This window comes from Labeo rohita, unplaced genomic scaffold, assembly GCF_022985175.1.
Source record: "Labeo rohita strain BAU-BD-2019 unplaced genomic scaffold, IGBB_LRoh.1.0 scaffold_1680, whole genome shotgun sequence".
Lineage (NCBI taxonomy): Eukaryota > Metazoa > Chordata > Actinopteri > Cypriniformes > Cyprinidae > Labeo > Labeo rohita.
In genome coordinates this window covers 1-15,283 of record NW_026127869.1, presented here as the reverse complement: position 1 = coordinate 15,283, position 15,283 = coordinate 1, and the positions used below count along the sequence as shown (strand labels likewise).

Sequence of the window (15,283 nt, the reverse complement as noted above, 5' to 3'; positions counted from 1 at the left end):
TGGTTTGTTGTTCAGAAATACAATACAAGGTTTCTTTTTAATGACCAAATCTTCACAAAATACAATATAATTAGTCTCAGTCTCTGTGAGATCGTCTGAATCAGTACATACAGATTTAAACAGTTCCCGATCGGTACATTCAAAGCATCACATCAGCTCTTGAATCGAGTCTTCAGACCTCACAGGAACTAATCTTTTCTCTAATTTTTCCCTTTTCAGGACAGGTTTATAAACAGGGGCCAAATAGACAACATGATGGTCAGACAGGCCCAGAGGGGCCCTCGAAGATGACTTATAAGCCCCTTTAATAGACCCATAACAGAGATCCAAATATTTTCCACATCTGGTAGGACAATCCACATATTGCTCAAAATGTCTAAGTGATTTCTCCATTTTACAATGATTAAAGTCTCCCATCACAATAATGGGCAATAAAAAGGACACAGAAACCCTCTATTTCCAGATCAGAGTCTGAATCATGTTCTTTAAGCAAAGTCTCAGTCAAGGAAATAACACAAGCATATAGTCCGAGAGAAACCGAACATTTGCTTGTAAATCGTCCAATTTATTCTGGAGAGACTGAGCATTAACTAAAGTTACTGATGGGAGTGGAATATGATGTAGTTTCTGTTTACACAGTCTCTGGCGCAGTCCCTCCTTCTTTACCCTTTTCCTCACCTTCTGACTGATGCTCTTCTCTGTGCTGGTGCGAGAAAGATCAGTCCTTAAGATTTCTGAAGGCCAGTCTTGGATTTGATCCAATGCGCTGTTCTCAAAAACACGGCACTCCATAAGAAACTCACGACTATAATGAAGTCGCTCTCCATTCTCACGCTGTCCTCTCACGACAGATCCAGATAATAGCCAAATAATCAAATAGTTCACGACCGTGTGATAAATCATTATGATGATTCAATAAAAGCAATGAAGTGAAGTTTAAGAACTTTAACTCATAGAAACAAACAGCGAACAAACAAACAGTTGCTATTACTTAAATGCTGAACAGTTGCAGTGAACAATGTGCATTTAGAATAAACAAAAACACCCCAAAACCTGACATAAAACACACCTGCAGTTGAAACAGTTCAACATCTCCTTGTGCTGAACTCGATGATTCTTTCACCAGAAGAATAAAAGATCAACACCATAGTGCACGAGACTGTCACAACATGAAGATGAAATGCAGTGAAAAGTCTTTAATATAATCCACACGTAAACACACAAAAGGATAGAAAAGAACACACATATTTACTGATGAGACACAAAACATTGAACTTAAACAACTTATACTTATACTTACAACTTATAACTGTGTTTAAATAAAGCAGCAGAACATCAGTGTTTGTGGTTCATCATTGACTGAAGCACAGGTTCTTCTCTACAGCAATGATGAAACTACATTCAGCTAACAGATCTGTCTCATACAAACACATCAATACAGACTCACATTTACTCTCCTCATCACTTCAGGACTTTACAGAACTGTTTTACTCAAATCTTTTAGAGTAAGAGCCTCATATCAGATGTTAAGAGACTAGTTTCATATTATAAATCACTATATGAATGTATATTTCTGAATGAATCTAATCAGACAGTGATGTGAATGTTCTCTGAGTGTCAGATGCTGCTGTGTCGCTCCTGTCATATAAAGCTGTTGTGCTGCTGGAGACATAATAAAGCAGAAAACACAATCATTTCAGAAGAAGATGCTGATGAAGATTTTCTAGTGATTGAAGCTCTGAAGCTCCTGAAAGACTGGAATTACAGTCAGATCAACTGTGTTCAGCAGCGATACTGTGAGTGTTTGTACACTATTCATTTAGTGAACTGAGTGTTAAATCAGCGCAGACACAAAAATAAAGCAGACGATCAGGAGACGGGATTCATTCAGAGTCAATTCAGTCTCTGTGTTTCATTCTGCTGATCTCAATCACATTCATCATTATTCATACTGTCATCAGTTCACATCAGAGATTCAGAAACAATTCATCATTAAATGACTCACAAATGATCTTTTATTATGTTTGATCATCAGTTTACAATATAAATATTAAAGCAAACATATTACTGTTTATTAAAGATTCAGAACAGTATGTGTGTCTGATCTAGATTTATAACTTCTAGATGAAAATTAAAAACATTAATTATAAATGAATGAATCATGATGTGAGATTTGATGAGTTTGTGTGCATGTGAACATCAGAAAGAGGATTTACAGAGAGTCTCTCTATCGTTTAATATCACACAGAGACACTGCGGAACCAGAATAAACTGCAAATCCAGCACAGAGGGGTTCAGTGAATGTGGTGTTGAATGTGTGTAAGTGTGTGAGTGTGTGTGTGTCAGAGACGCTGTAGAAGGACAGAGAGCCGGACGACACGTCCACATACACTCCTACTCTATTAGAGGATGAACGGACAGCAGGTATTTCAGTTTTATTATAATTGTGCCAGACAGTGAATCTGTGATCAGAGCAGTACAGACTCCAGGATTTGTCATTGGATCCAAACATAGAGTCTCTCCAACCTCCATTCCTGTTGATTCCTTTATATGACACTGATATATCAGCCTTATTTCCGCTCCATTCAGTCTCCCAGTAACAGCGTCCAGTCAGACTCTCAACACACAGAACCTGAGGATCATTATCAAATCTCTCTGGATGATCAGGATACGACTGATGATTTTTCACACCTGTGATCTTCCTGTTGTCATCAGACAGAACGAGTCGAGCGTTTGCTGTGTTTGGATCCAGTGTGAGATCACAGGCATCTGAATACAAGAACAGAGAAACATCAGGAACAACACAACAGTGAAGATGTGTGTCTGTGTGTGTTTACAGCTTTCACTAGATTTGCAAAGTCCAGAATGTCCTCACTATTCACAAATGTGCTCACTAATACAGGGAAATCTGTGTTTAATGTTAAAGTGTAATGATTGCAGGTTTCTGCAGCAGCGGTTCAGTTCGGTTCAGTTCAGTTCAGTTCAGTTCGGTTCAGTTCAGTTCAGTTCGGTTCGGTTTCTGCTGACAGACGCTGCTTTCAGACGATCCTGTGTGTGTTTGTGTGTCTGTGAAGAGCATCAACTCTTTCTATTTACAGTGTGTTTCTGCAGCGTTGATCATTGTAGCCAATCACAGACGTGTTTGTTGAGAGCGTGAACACAACGACCAATCAGAGGAGTTTATTCAGAATCTGCTCAATTTACGCCAGAGTTTGTTCAGCATGAGCTCTCACATATGACAAAAATATATATTTTATTTGTGGACAAAATATATGTTAAATATATGTTACAAACAGAGAAACTCAATGAAATATATTTAGCTTCAACCTTTATATGCCAAAATATATTTATAATTTCTGGGGCTAGAAAATAAATTTTCTTGGACTGAAATATATAGAGGTCAAAATCTATTTTTTTAAATGGTTTTAAAAATAAATTTCTATATTTAAAATATTAAAAAATGGTCCAAAATGTATGTAAATATACACCCCAGAAAACGCCCTAGAAAAGTGGGATTCAGATTTTAAGTCAGTAAAAAAAAAATATATATATATTGAGCTGTGAGATTTAGATGCACAGAGACGTCAAGAATCAGTGTATGAATCTCAACAGTAGTGACTGTCACGCTGTCGTGTGCGGGGAATGAGGAGAAGTGACGAGGAGATGAAGAACATGCACTTTATTTAAATAATCCACAATGTGAACAGGAACGAACAGGAAACGGCAGGGAATCCACAAGCGTACACGATGACAATACAAGAACCGACAACCAAACGGGGACCACAACCAAACTTAAATACACAGACCAATCAGACGAGGACAGGTGTAATTGATTAAACAATGATGTAATAATAGAAGACGGAACAGGAAAGACCAAATAAGGGCATACATGGGGAAAACCAAAGAAAACAGTCCACAGGGGTGTGACAATCTTTAAAAAAACTTTTTTGTGAATCTATTGGTTGTTTTGTGATGTTCAGAGTTGATCTGTTTATCTGTCACCATTGTTGAGATTCATACACTGATTCTTGATGTCTGTCTCAAATGTCCTGCCAGAATATTTTCTACTTGTCTTCATAAAGTCTTTCAAATCATCACAGCTGTGTAAAATCAATAACAAATATTAAATGGAGACCTAATTATGAAACAATCACAACATGAAGATAATTTCTTCCAGTGAGAGTTTCTTCTGCTATTATGTCATAACAAATGTGCTTCAGAAATGCAGAGTCACAGCCACAAAAGATAAAACCTGTCATACAAATGCCTAACCCTAACTCTAACCCTAACCCCAACTAAAGCAAACACTGACCTCCATCATGGTGTGCAGCTAAACGCAAGTTTGCATTCGGGACTGATACACTATTAAAGAAAACTGCCGAAACTGTGGAACTTAATTAATTAGACGGAGAATACCGAGTGACGAGGAGGATCGGAAAGTGCCGAGTGATGCGGGAGGAGATCGGAAAAAGGCGAGGCGAGCATTGTGGAAGAAAGTGAAAGCTCACATAGCAATTGCGTGCGTGCAGAACTAGAGTGCAGCGAGAGATGGAAATGCGATCGTTTGAGTCAGTTAATGACACAGATTCAGTGCACGAGTACTTTCTGGAAGACGTTGGGTGCAGAAAAGTTTAAAGACTGGAGTGAGTGACACACGAAAGGGAAAACGCATCAGCAAACGTCACCACAGGGACACTGATGGTTGTCAACCTAATTCAATCTGCTTGAATAATCACTGTTAAACTTGCAAAACTTCCAAATACAAGAGCTGGATGTGATTTGGAGTTGTTCCCTGTGTCCCCTGTAGTTGGCTGATGCTCTTTTCGAGTTAGAAGCAGATACTAATGTGTAAAATTCCCATATACCTCGACACATGGTCACATCAAACTTGATTATTTTCAGTAAAAATCTAAACCTGTTAATTCTCAATAAGAACTTTTTGTATGAAAGAAATCAGGTTAATCTTGTTTATGGAGTTGTTTAATAATCCTCTGCCTGTCATATGACCTTTTTTACCATTTTATTTTAAAGTTAAGTTATCTCATCAAAATAATTCAAGCAATATATGTTTTCTAAAACAATTAAAGAACGTTTGCAGTTTTTTTATTTTTTGCATATTATTTAAATTAGGATATTTTACTGTTATTTTATAGTTTTTTGTTTGTTTGTTTGTTTTTAAGTGTATTCAAAAAATAGCCAAAAATAAATTAGTAGAAAATATATGTACATAAATATATTCTGAAATATATTTAACAAATATATTTTTTGGCCATTTTTTGTATATTTTGAAATACATTTGAAAATATATTTTAACATATATTTTTTTGCTGTATGGCATCAATTTCCCATTCATAAACACAGTCACTTGCTTTATTCCTGAGTGAATCAGCCGTTTGAAGGAATCAAATGAATGATATGATTCAGTAATTAAAAGCGCCACCTACTGGCAGTTTTAGTTTAATTTTTAAAGTATCTTCTTTTTAGTTATTTAAATCATTTAATTTTTCTATATTCAAAACATTAATCTCAACATGAATTTATGAATTTGATTGCACTCATGTCACCTCTGAGCCTCAATCACTTTTGTGTTTTTCTGTAGTACAAATTAATTTTGTTAATACTGATTTCATTTTATTGGTAACTTATTCTTATTCTGTTGTTTTAATTAGAAATGTAAAAAAATATACATTTATAATTTTTATAAAATATATATTTTTAAAAAATGACATAAAAGATTTATTAACTTGTAATAAAGTAAAAAAAAATAATAATAATAATAAAAACAAAATCCCCCTCGAATTCACTTTAAGGAGTCAAATATCAGCTCGTAATTTTTTATCAGACTTTTTGATTAGTGATTAGAAGGTGCTCCTAAAATTTTATAAGCACAAGCACTCCTAAAAAGAAAAGTAAGCATAGAGACCTGATGGATTTATTGCATTTTGGGGAAATTTTTTTTTATAATAAATCTCTGAAAATTAAAATTTGGATTTAAATGTAAGTGTAAAAATAATAATAATAATAATAAAATAAATAAAACCTTTTCCAGGAAATACTAAAACATGTTTTTCCCCCATCATTTTTTGTTTTTTAAAAACAGAGAAATACTGTATTATTATAAAGCATTTAAAATTACAAACATAATAGTGCTGATAATTCACGAGATCACCAGCAGATGTGAAATGGCATCATTGCTCACTGTTATGATCTGGTCGGTGAGCTGCGGACCGCTCACCACCAGACGTCGCTCTCGCCTTTTTGTCACGCACGGACTGTCACACTACACCCCGGACTACACTCCCCATCAGCCATTGCACTTCACCCCCGTCCAATCAGAGACAGTATAAATACCCCGGTCCTCCTGTCATTCCTCGCCGAGTATTGAACTGTTTATCAGTCTTACAAAGCGTTTCTCCTTGTCATTCCTGTGTTTAGTTTTCCCGTTGTTGAACCCTCGCCTGTCTGATCATTCTCCTGCCTCGCCCACTGGATTACGTTTGCCGCTGGACTGACCCTCGCGCCTGGTTACGGATTATTCTTCGTTTTGCTGTCTATGCACCCGTCTGCTGTTGTACGACCCTGCCTGCCTATGACCATGTCTAAGTCTCGTCCTATTAAAGAAAGTTTGCACTTGGATCCGCTTGTCTCCAGCCCGTTCGTTACAGAATACTCGGCCCCACCAGGATCCAGCAACTTCTCATCCGGACGCTGTGCAGGTATGGACACTACAAAACTGCTGTTAGCCCTCGAGCAGGGCACACGATCGCTCGAGGGCTACATACAAGAATTTCTGGACATTGCACGTTACTCTGATCTCCCGGACTGTGTATTGATGGACATTTTCATTGATGGAACCAAACAACCTTTAAAATCAAAACTCAGATGCGAGGGTCCGCGTTCATCACTTGGTTTATTCATGGACTTTGTTCTGTCGTGCGTGGGCCCGCCGTTTACTGTGGGTGTCGCGGACGGGGAACGCGACAACGCGGTAATGGCGGCCACGCCACCCGCACACCAAATGGCGGCCGCGCCGGAGCGCGATGCTACGGACACGTTTGCCGCCTGGCTCGTTCGTGAGATGACGGCCACGCTGGAGCGTGCTCAAGCTAAGGTGGCCGCGTCAGAACACGTGCACAAGATGGCGGTGACGGAGGAGCCCATTCACGAAAAGGCGGCGATGACAGGGCCCCATCACATCCCAGCTGCCATACCAGAGCCTAGTCACGCTGCTTCTGCGTTTCCTGAGTCGAGTCAAGTTCCTGAGTCAAGCAAGATCTCAGCTACTGCTCCTGTGTCAAGTCACGTCCTGCCTGATATTCCTAGATCGTGGCCTATCATGATGGCCCACGTGCTGGACTCACCCCTAATGGCTGTATGGGCAGCTAAAATGGCGCTCCTTCCCGTCGTGGCTGCTACCCCAGGGCCCAGTCAAGCTTCCAAGTCCAGTCAAGCTTCCAAGTCCAGTCAAGCTTCCAAGTCCAGTCTAGCTAAAGCCATCATTCCTGAGCCAGAGCCACTGCACAGGATGGCCGCCACGCCAGAGCCTGTCGCAAAGATGGCCGCCACGCCAGAGCCTGTCGCAAAGATGGCCGCCACGCCAGAGCCTGTCGCAAAGATGGCCGCCACGCCAGAGCCTGTCGCAAAGATGGCCGCCAACGCCACGTCAGCCCAGCCAGCGCCTGCTAACGTCACGTCAACCCAGCCAGCGCCTGCTAACACCACGTCAGCCAAGCCACAGCCTGTCAACGTCGTGTCAGCTTCTCCCGAACCTGCACCAGCAGCTGTTCCCGCAAAGTCAAGTCACGTCACAGCTGCTGCTCCCGCAAGGTCAAGTCACGTCACTGCTGCTGTGTCTACTAAGTCAAGTCAAGTCACAGCCAAGTCAAGTCACGTTATAGTCGTTCCAGCCAAGTCAAGTCAGGTCACAGTCAAACCAAGTCACGTCACAGCCGTTCAAGCCAAGCCAAGCAGAGTCACAGCCATGGTTCCAGAGTCAAACAAAGTCACAGCCGTAGTTCCTGAGTCAAGTAAAGTCATGGATCTCCACAGGCCAAGTCAAGGCATCGCTGATCTCCATGAGTCAAATCAGGTCTTTACTGAGCTTCACGAACCAAGTCAAACCACAGCTGATCTTCATGAACCAAGTGACATTATTGCCGCAGCTTCAGAGTCAAGTACCGTCTCATCTGACAGCCCAGAGTCGAGTCTCACGCCGCCTGACCTTCCAGAGACTCGCCAGGTCAAGTCTGCCATCCCAAGGTCACGGTCCGTCATGATGGCCAACGTGCTGTACCCGCCACTGGTGTCGGTGCGGTCAGTCAGCCTCCCGGTAGTATTAGTGCATTCTAAACCCACCAGCAGAGAGACCCTGCCACCCGCTGCTGCTCTTCCCTTAATGGCAGTTGCCATGTGGTGTGTGTGGGCTGCACACTGTGCTTCTGAGGTCACGCCTGTTCCCAAGTCAACTCCGGAGGTCACGCCTGTTCTCAAGTCAGCTCCTGAGGTCGTGCCTGTTCCCAAGTCAGCCTCTGAGCTCCCGTCTGATCACAAGCTTGCGCCAGAGCTCCCGTCTGATCACAAGCCTGCGCCAGATCTCCCGTCTGATCACAAGCCTGCTTCAGAGCTCCCGTCTGGTCTCAAGTCCACTCCAGAGGCCTTCCCCATCGGAGAAGCTGCGCCAATGCCTCCAGTGGTGTCGGCACTTGTCGTAGAACCTCTTAGGGAGGGGGCGTTAACCACCAAACTCTCTGCTTCTCCTCTCATTCTGTCTACCTCCTCTGTCACTGTTCTCCCCAGGTCCCAGTCCATGACGCAGCCTCCTGTTCCACTCCAGAGGGTGGCTGCGCCTCCTGTCCCGCCTCGGAGGGCGACTGCACCTCCTGCTCCGCCCCGGAGGGCTGTGGTACCCCTGCTCCGCCTCCTGTTCCGCCCCGGAGGGCTGCGGTACCTCCTGCTCCGCCTCCTGTTCCGCCCCGGAGGGCTGCGGTACCTCCTGCTCCGCCTCCTGTTTCGCCCCGGAGGGCTGCGGAACCTCCTGCTCCGCCTCCTGTTCCGCCCCGGAGGGCTGCGGAACCTCCTGCTCCGCCTCCTGTCCCGCCCCGGTGGGCTGCTGCGCCTTCTCTCCCTATTCTGTCTGCCTCCTCTGTCCCTGCTTTCCCCAGGTCCCAGACCGTGATGCAGATTCCCGTTTCGCCCTGGAGGGCTGCTCCGCCTCCTGCTCCGCCCCAGAGGGCCGCTCCGCCTACTGCGGCGCCTCCTGCTCAGCCTCCGCCTCCACCTTGGAGGGCTCTAGCGCCTCCTGCTCTGCCTCCAGCTCCGCCCTGGAGGGCGCCGGCGCCTCCTGCTCTGCCTTTGGCTCCGCCCTGGAGTGCTCTAGCGTCGCCTGCTCTGCCTTCGGCTCTGCCCTGGAGGGCTCTAGCGTCGCCTGCTCTGCCTTCGGCTCCGCCCTGGAGGGTTCTAGCGCCGCCTGCTCCGCCTCCGGCTCCGCCCTGGAGGGCTCTAGCGCCACCTGCTCCGCCTCCGGCTCCGCCCTGGAGGGTTCCACCGGCTCCGTCTTGGAGGGCTCTTGCATTGCCTGCTCCCGCCCTGGAGGGCTCCTGCCCTGCCGGTCATGCCTCATTCACCGGGTCCTCCGTAGGGACCTGGCCTTCTGGCCCTTGCTCTGTCTAACCCCCGCCCCACCGCTCCCTTGGACTATGGTTTGTTTGGAGCGTCTGGAAGCCGCTCTTTGGGGGGGGCTATGTTATGATCTGGTCGGTGAGCTGCGGACCGCTCACCACCAGACGTCGCTCTCGCCTTTTTGTCACGCACGGACTGTCACACTACACCCCGGACTACACTCCCCATCAGCCATTGCACTTCACCCCCGTCCAATCAGAGACAGTATAAATACCCCGGTCCTCCTGTCATTCCTCGCCGAGTATTGAACTGTTTATCAGTCTTACAAAGCGTTTCTCCTTGTCATTCCTGTGTTTAGTTTTCCCGTTGTTGAACCCTCGCCTGTCTGATCATTCTCCTGCCTCGCCCACTGGATTACGTTTGCCGCTGGACTGACCCTCGCCTGGTTACGGATTATTCTTCGTTTTGCTGTCTGTGCACCCGTCTGCTGTTGTACGAACATTTTCAAACTTACGCTGTACACCACAAATAAGTTTTATATTTATTTATTTATTTATATTTTCATTGGTTTTTCAGTATGGAGTTAAAGAGTAGGATTATAATGTTTTTGGTAGTATTATATCACATTGTGAGTGTGTAATTAGTAGAGTTTGTTGTTTTGTCGTTTCATCTGATAGAGATTTTGGACACAGAAGTCACAGAAGAGGTGACACATGACGTCAGTCATAACAAGTGAATTGCTGGTGGTTTAGTCATCAACAATGTTCCCTCGCATTTTTTTCTTGCTGAGCAAAACTTTTCTCTATTGTAAAGACATTTCAGCCACTTGAGCAAAAACCAGAGCTGTACAGCAAACACAAAAACTGTGTAACTTTAACTTTCATGTGCTCTTTAGATTTGATTTGACTCTTCATGTCACTGAATGATGCACATTTTAGATGAACCTGAGAAAACATTTTCTACAGTGCTATGTTACCATCAAATTATATTAAAAAATCATTTGAAAAAAAAAATCTCACACAGAACAGTTCAATTATTTATAATAATATAATGTAATATAATATAATATAATATAATAATTCAATCAAAAGGCTTTCTCTACTCATTTTTGTGTTGGTATATTATTTCTTAAGCAGTTTAGAGGAAACATTGGTCATCAGGAATAAATTATTAAGAGACTAGCTTTCATTAAATGTTATTATATGTTCTGATATTTTGGCATCTGCATTGTGCCAATAAAACGTTTGTTTTTTTGTTTTTGTTTTTTTTTTGTCAATATAAAGAAAATGCATTGAACTGTGTGTTTTAGATCCACAGAAACATCAAGAGTTAGTTATTCATTTTACATGGCAGTGCTGTGATGTGTTGAAAGATTTTGCAATGATGCAGAAAATATTTTGATAGGGTCAGACACACATAAAATCAAGACACATCAAGAATCAGCACATGAATCTCAACAATAGTGACAATCAACAAAGTTTTTGTGTGAATCTATAGGTTGTTTTGTGACGTTCAGAGTTGATCTGTTTATCAGAATATTTTGTCATCATTGTTGAGATTCATACGCTGATTCTTGTTCGCCGTGTTGGAGTCCTAATGCAGTGTAAATAAGGGTTTATCCAAACATTAATGCTACAAAAAGCCCCTCATACTTGAAAGAGTCACATAGGAGGTGTGTTTCAATTTGCTGTATTTTCAATTCATCCTTTCAATTTGTGCAATTTGAAGGGTAATGGAAACACAGATAGTGACAAATGCTGTAATGTACATTGAAACATCTGAAATGTGTTTAAAAAAACACATCACCATTATTGAAAAAAATTATATCACTATATATATATATATATATATATATATATATATATATATGATCTGAACAACAGACACACACAGTCAGATAAGTGGGTGGGTGTGTGTGTGTGTGTGTGTGTAGTGGGGACCTAAACCTGAGCACACAGACTCATGGGGACTTTTATAAATCAAGCTTATAAATCATACAGAATGAGTTTTTTTGAGAATGTAAAAATGCAGAATGTTTTCTGTAAGTGTAGGTTTAGGGGTAGAGAATAGAAAATACAGTTTCCCAGCCAGCAATGACACGTGGGGCCCAGATGGGTTAACTATGGGTTCCATGGGAACTGTGTGGGCATGGGCTTTGGCTGGGTGAAATCAGCGGGTCCCATGTAGGTTTTGTAGTATAAGTCCCACATAGGAAGCCCATATGAGTTGATTACATGGGCCAAGTGGGCATGGGTTTCATCTGGGAACACATATATGGGTCTTGAATGGGATATTTATGGGCCAAGTGGGCATGGGTTTGAACTGGGAACGCATGCGGTGTGCGGTGATTGCGGGACTCTCTGGGGGGCTATGGTGGTGCGGGGTCCTGTCGGGATGATGGGGACCTTTGGTACTTGTCTGGCCGGTGCTGGCGGGTAGTCGCAGGTTCAACAAATGAATAAGCTGGGTAAAGTGAGTCGGCGAATAAGTGCTGGTTTAGCAAGTTGAGTTGAGCAAGTCAGTGTGCGGGGTGGTGTGGGGAGTGAGTTTGGTGGGGTGAGTCAAGGATACTGTAGGAGAGTGTGTTGGGTCGAGGGGGGGGAGTGAGTGAGCTGAGCTCACGGAATGACTGAGAGAATTTGGTGGAGGGAGTGAATGAGCGAGTGAATCAAGTGCACAGAATGTCTGTGAGTGAGTGAATGAGTGAGAGGATGGATGAATGGGTCAGATTGAGGAGAATGAGTAAGAGAGCGAGTGTGCCCAGCCAGCAATGACATGTGGGGGCCAGATGAGGGCTTCATGGGCGGCAAATGTGGGCCCCATTATGGGCTTGCACCCGGGATCCACATTGGGGCCAGCCGTGGAAGCCCAGACGTACTAAAAGTGGGACCTGTAAGGGTACAGCATGGGTCTTAATTGGTGATGAACACCTGCTGTTACTGAGAATTTTAGAGGATCAGATGTTGATGTTTTATTGGTTAAGATGATGCTACCATCATGGAGATCAGTGTGTGCTTTAGTTGGGCTCCTGACCCTTTTTATAATTTAGAGTAATTCGCTTTTAAACAATTGCAATGTTGTTTCACGGCAAGTGTTCACACATTGCTAAATCAAAAGCTTGTCATAACAAATTAGGTAACAAATAATGGTTACTTTTTGGTTTATAGACAAACATTGAATTTTCAGAGAACCTAAGAAAAGTGATATTTAACAAATGCCACTATAATGCTGAAATATTGGGGAGAAAACTTGCAGCAGCTCAAGCTTTTAGACATGAACACTTATCATATGATCCTCAACAGTGGTGACAATAATTCTTCGTACTGCAGTGCAAAATGGCCATTTTTACTATGGTGTTACCCAGCATGCATTGCAGCATTACAGATTTTGTTGATTGTCACCATTGTTGAGATTCATATGCTGGTTCTTGATGTCTGCGTGTGTCTACATATAACAAGAGCTAAAAGCTATTGTGCCTTACATAGAGCAGAATTTGTATCAATTTTTAACTACTTGAATGCTGAGCTTCACAGGACTGATTATTCAAAACCTTCACAAACTTACAGGATAACTCATATGACTTACAAGCAAAATATGATAAGGAATATATTACCAAAAGCCTCTGATTCAGCAATGTGCAAACACTAGCTATGAAACAATAGTGCAATTGCTTAAAAGCAAATTATTTTGCATTATAATTACAGCACACACTGATCTCCATGATGGTAGCATCATCTTAACCAATAAAACATCAACATCTGATCCTCTATAATTCTCAGTAACAGCAGGTGTTCATCACTAATGCACAATCATCATTTAATTGGTCACTTAATGGTGGGGCCCAAATGGGTTTGGCATGAATTGCCCAATTAAGACCCATGCTGTACCCTTACAGGTCCCACTTTTTGTACGTCTGGGCTTCCACGGCTGGCCCCAATGTGGATCCGGGTGGATAATGGGGCCCGGGTGCAAGCCCTCATCTGGGCCCCCCATTGCTGGCTGGGGGACAGTATAAAAACTATTGTGCCTATGGAGAGTCGATAATAACCAGACATTGCTGGCTGGGTTGGACAGTATGTGTGTGCCTATGGAGAGTCCCCACAAAGTGTGTGTGTGTGTGTGTGTGTGTGTGTGTTTGTAGACCTACACTTTCGTAGTCCTGCTGTCATCATGTTCTCTCCTCCATGATCCACACTATAAACACACAAACACACATTACTGCAGATCTGCATCATTCACACACACATTCAGTATGTCAGTATTAGTGTTTGACATACTTGAGTTTCTCCAGTTTATAGTTTGGATCCTCCAGTTTGTGTTTGAGCAGCTGCACTCCTGATTGTCCTGGGTGATTGTAGCTCAGATCCAGCTCTCTCAGGTGTGAGGGGTTTGAACTCAGAGCTGAAGACAAATAACCACAGCCTTCCTCTGTCACCATACAGCCAGACAACCTACAGACACACACAGTCAGATCATCTACAGACACAGACAGATCATCTACAGACACAAACACAGTCAGATCATCTACAGACACACACAGATCATCTACAGACACACACAGACAGATCATCTACAGACACACACAGACAGATCATCTACAGACACAAACAGACAGACCATCTACAGACACAAACAGACAGATCATCTACAGACACACAAAGACAGATCATCTACAGACACAAACAGACAGATCATCTACAGACACTCACAGACAGATCATCTACAGACACACACAGATCATCTACAGACACATCAACACTGAGATTAACTGACTGTAAATGATCTCTTATATGTTGTTAATACCTCAGTATCTGCAGCTGACAGTTTGGACTCTTCAGTCCATCAGAAATAAACTTCACACCAGAGTCCTGCAGGTCATTGTTACTCAGATCCAGTTTTCTCAGGACACAGTTTGAGGATTGTAGAGCTGATGACAAACTCTCACAACACTGAGCAGTGAAATTACAGCCAGCAAGACTGAAAGAGAGCAGAACACACACAAACAGTCAGATCATCTACAGACACACATGAACTTATTGATTAACTGACTGTAAATGATCTCTTATATGTTCTTAATACCTCAGTATCTGCAGCTGACAGTTCAGACTCTTCAGTCCATCAGAAATAATCTTCACACCAGAGTCCTGCAGGTCATTGTTACTCAGATCCAGTTCTCTTAGGACACAGTTTGAGGATTGTAGAGCTGATGACACTATTTCACAGCACTGATCTGAGAGATTACAGCCAGAAAGTCTAGAAGAGATAAATAAATAATAATAATAATAAAGACATGTAAAGAGGGTTTCCAGTTTTCTGTCCTCAGGAACATGGGATGACATGATCTGAACACTGAATCACAATAAGAGCAGCTCCTGACTGTTTCTTCAGCTAATGAATATGTAAAAGTTTTCTGAGACTGTGTTTCTCCACTGCTGAAGAGTCAGTGATGTTGAAGTAGGTGTTGAATTAATAATCCTTCAAAATTAAGATTTTTTGTTAAATCATATGAATTATTATTTATTAAAATGAATACCTGTTGTAGTATTACTTATAAATGTCTTATATTAAAAACAAACAATTACTTATAAATTTTTTTTTTTTCAACATGTTTCCATGTTTTCTACCTCAGGCCCCAAAAAAATGTAAGAATGTACAAACTGAAAAC

General features: G+C 42.5%; 1 protein-coding gene across 1 annotated transcript; it reads right to left on the bottom strand.

The window, feature by feature from the left end:
• Window positions 1-2,350: 2,350 nt before the first annotated feature.
• LOC127158757 (ribonuclease inhibitor) lies at window positions 2,351-15,077 on the bottom strand (the record flags this gene model as incomplete). Its single annotated transcript, XM_051101766.1, has 5 exons — window positions 14,698-15,077; window positions 14,422-14,595; window positions 13,896-14,069; window positions 13,766-13,812; window positions 2,351-2,769 (listed from the first exon to the last, which is right to left on the bottom strand). Coding segments are annotated over exons 1-5 (1,074 nt in total), but the record flags the coding sequence as incomplete, so codon positions are not given.
• Between the last annotated feature and the right edge of the window lie 206 nt (window positions 15,078-15,283).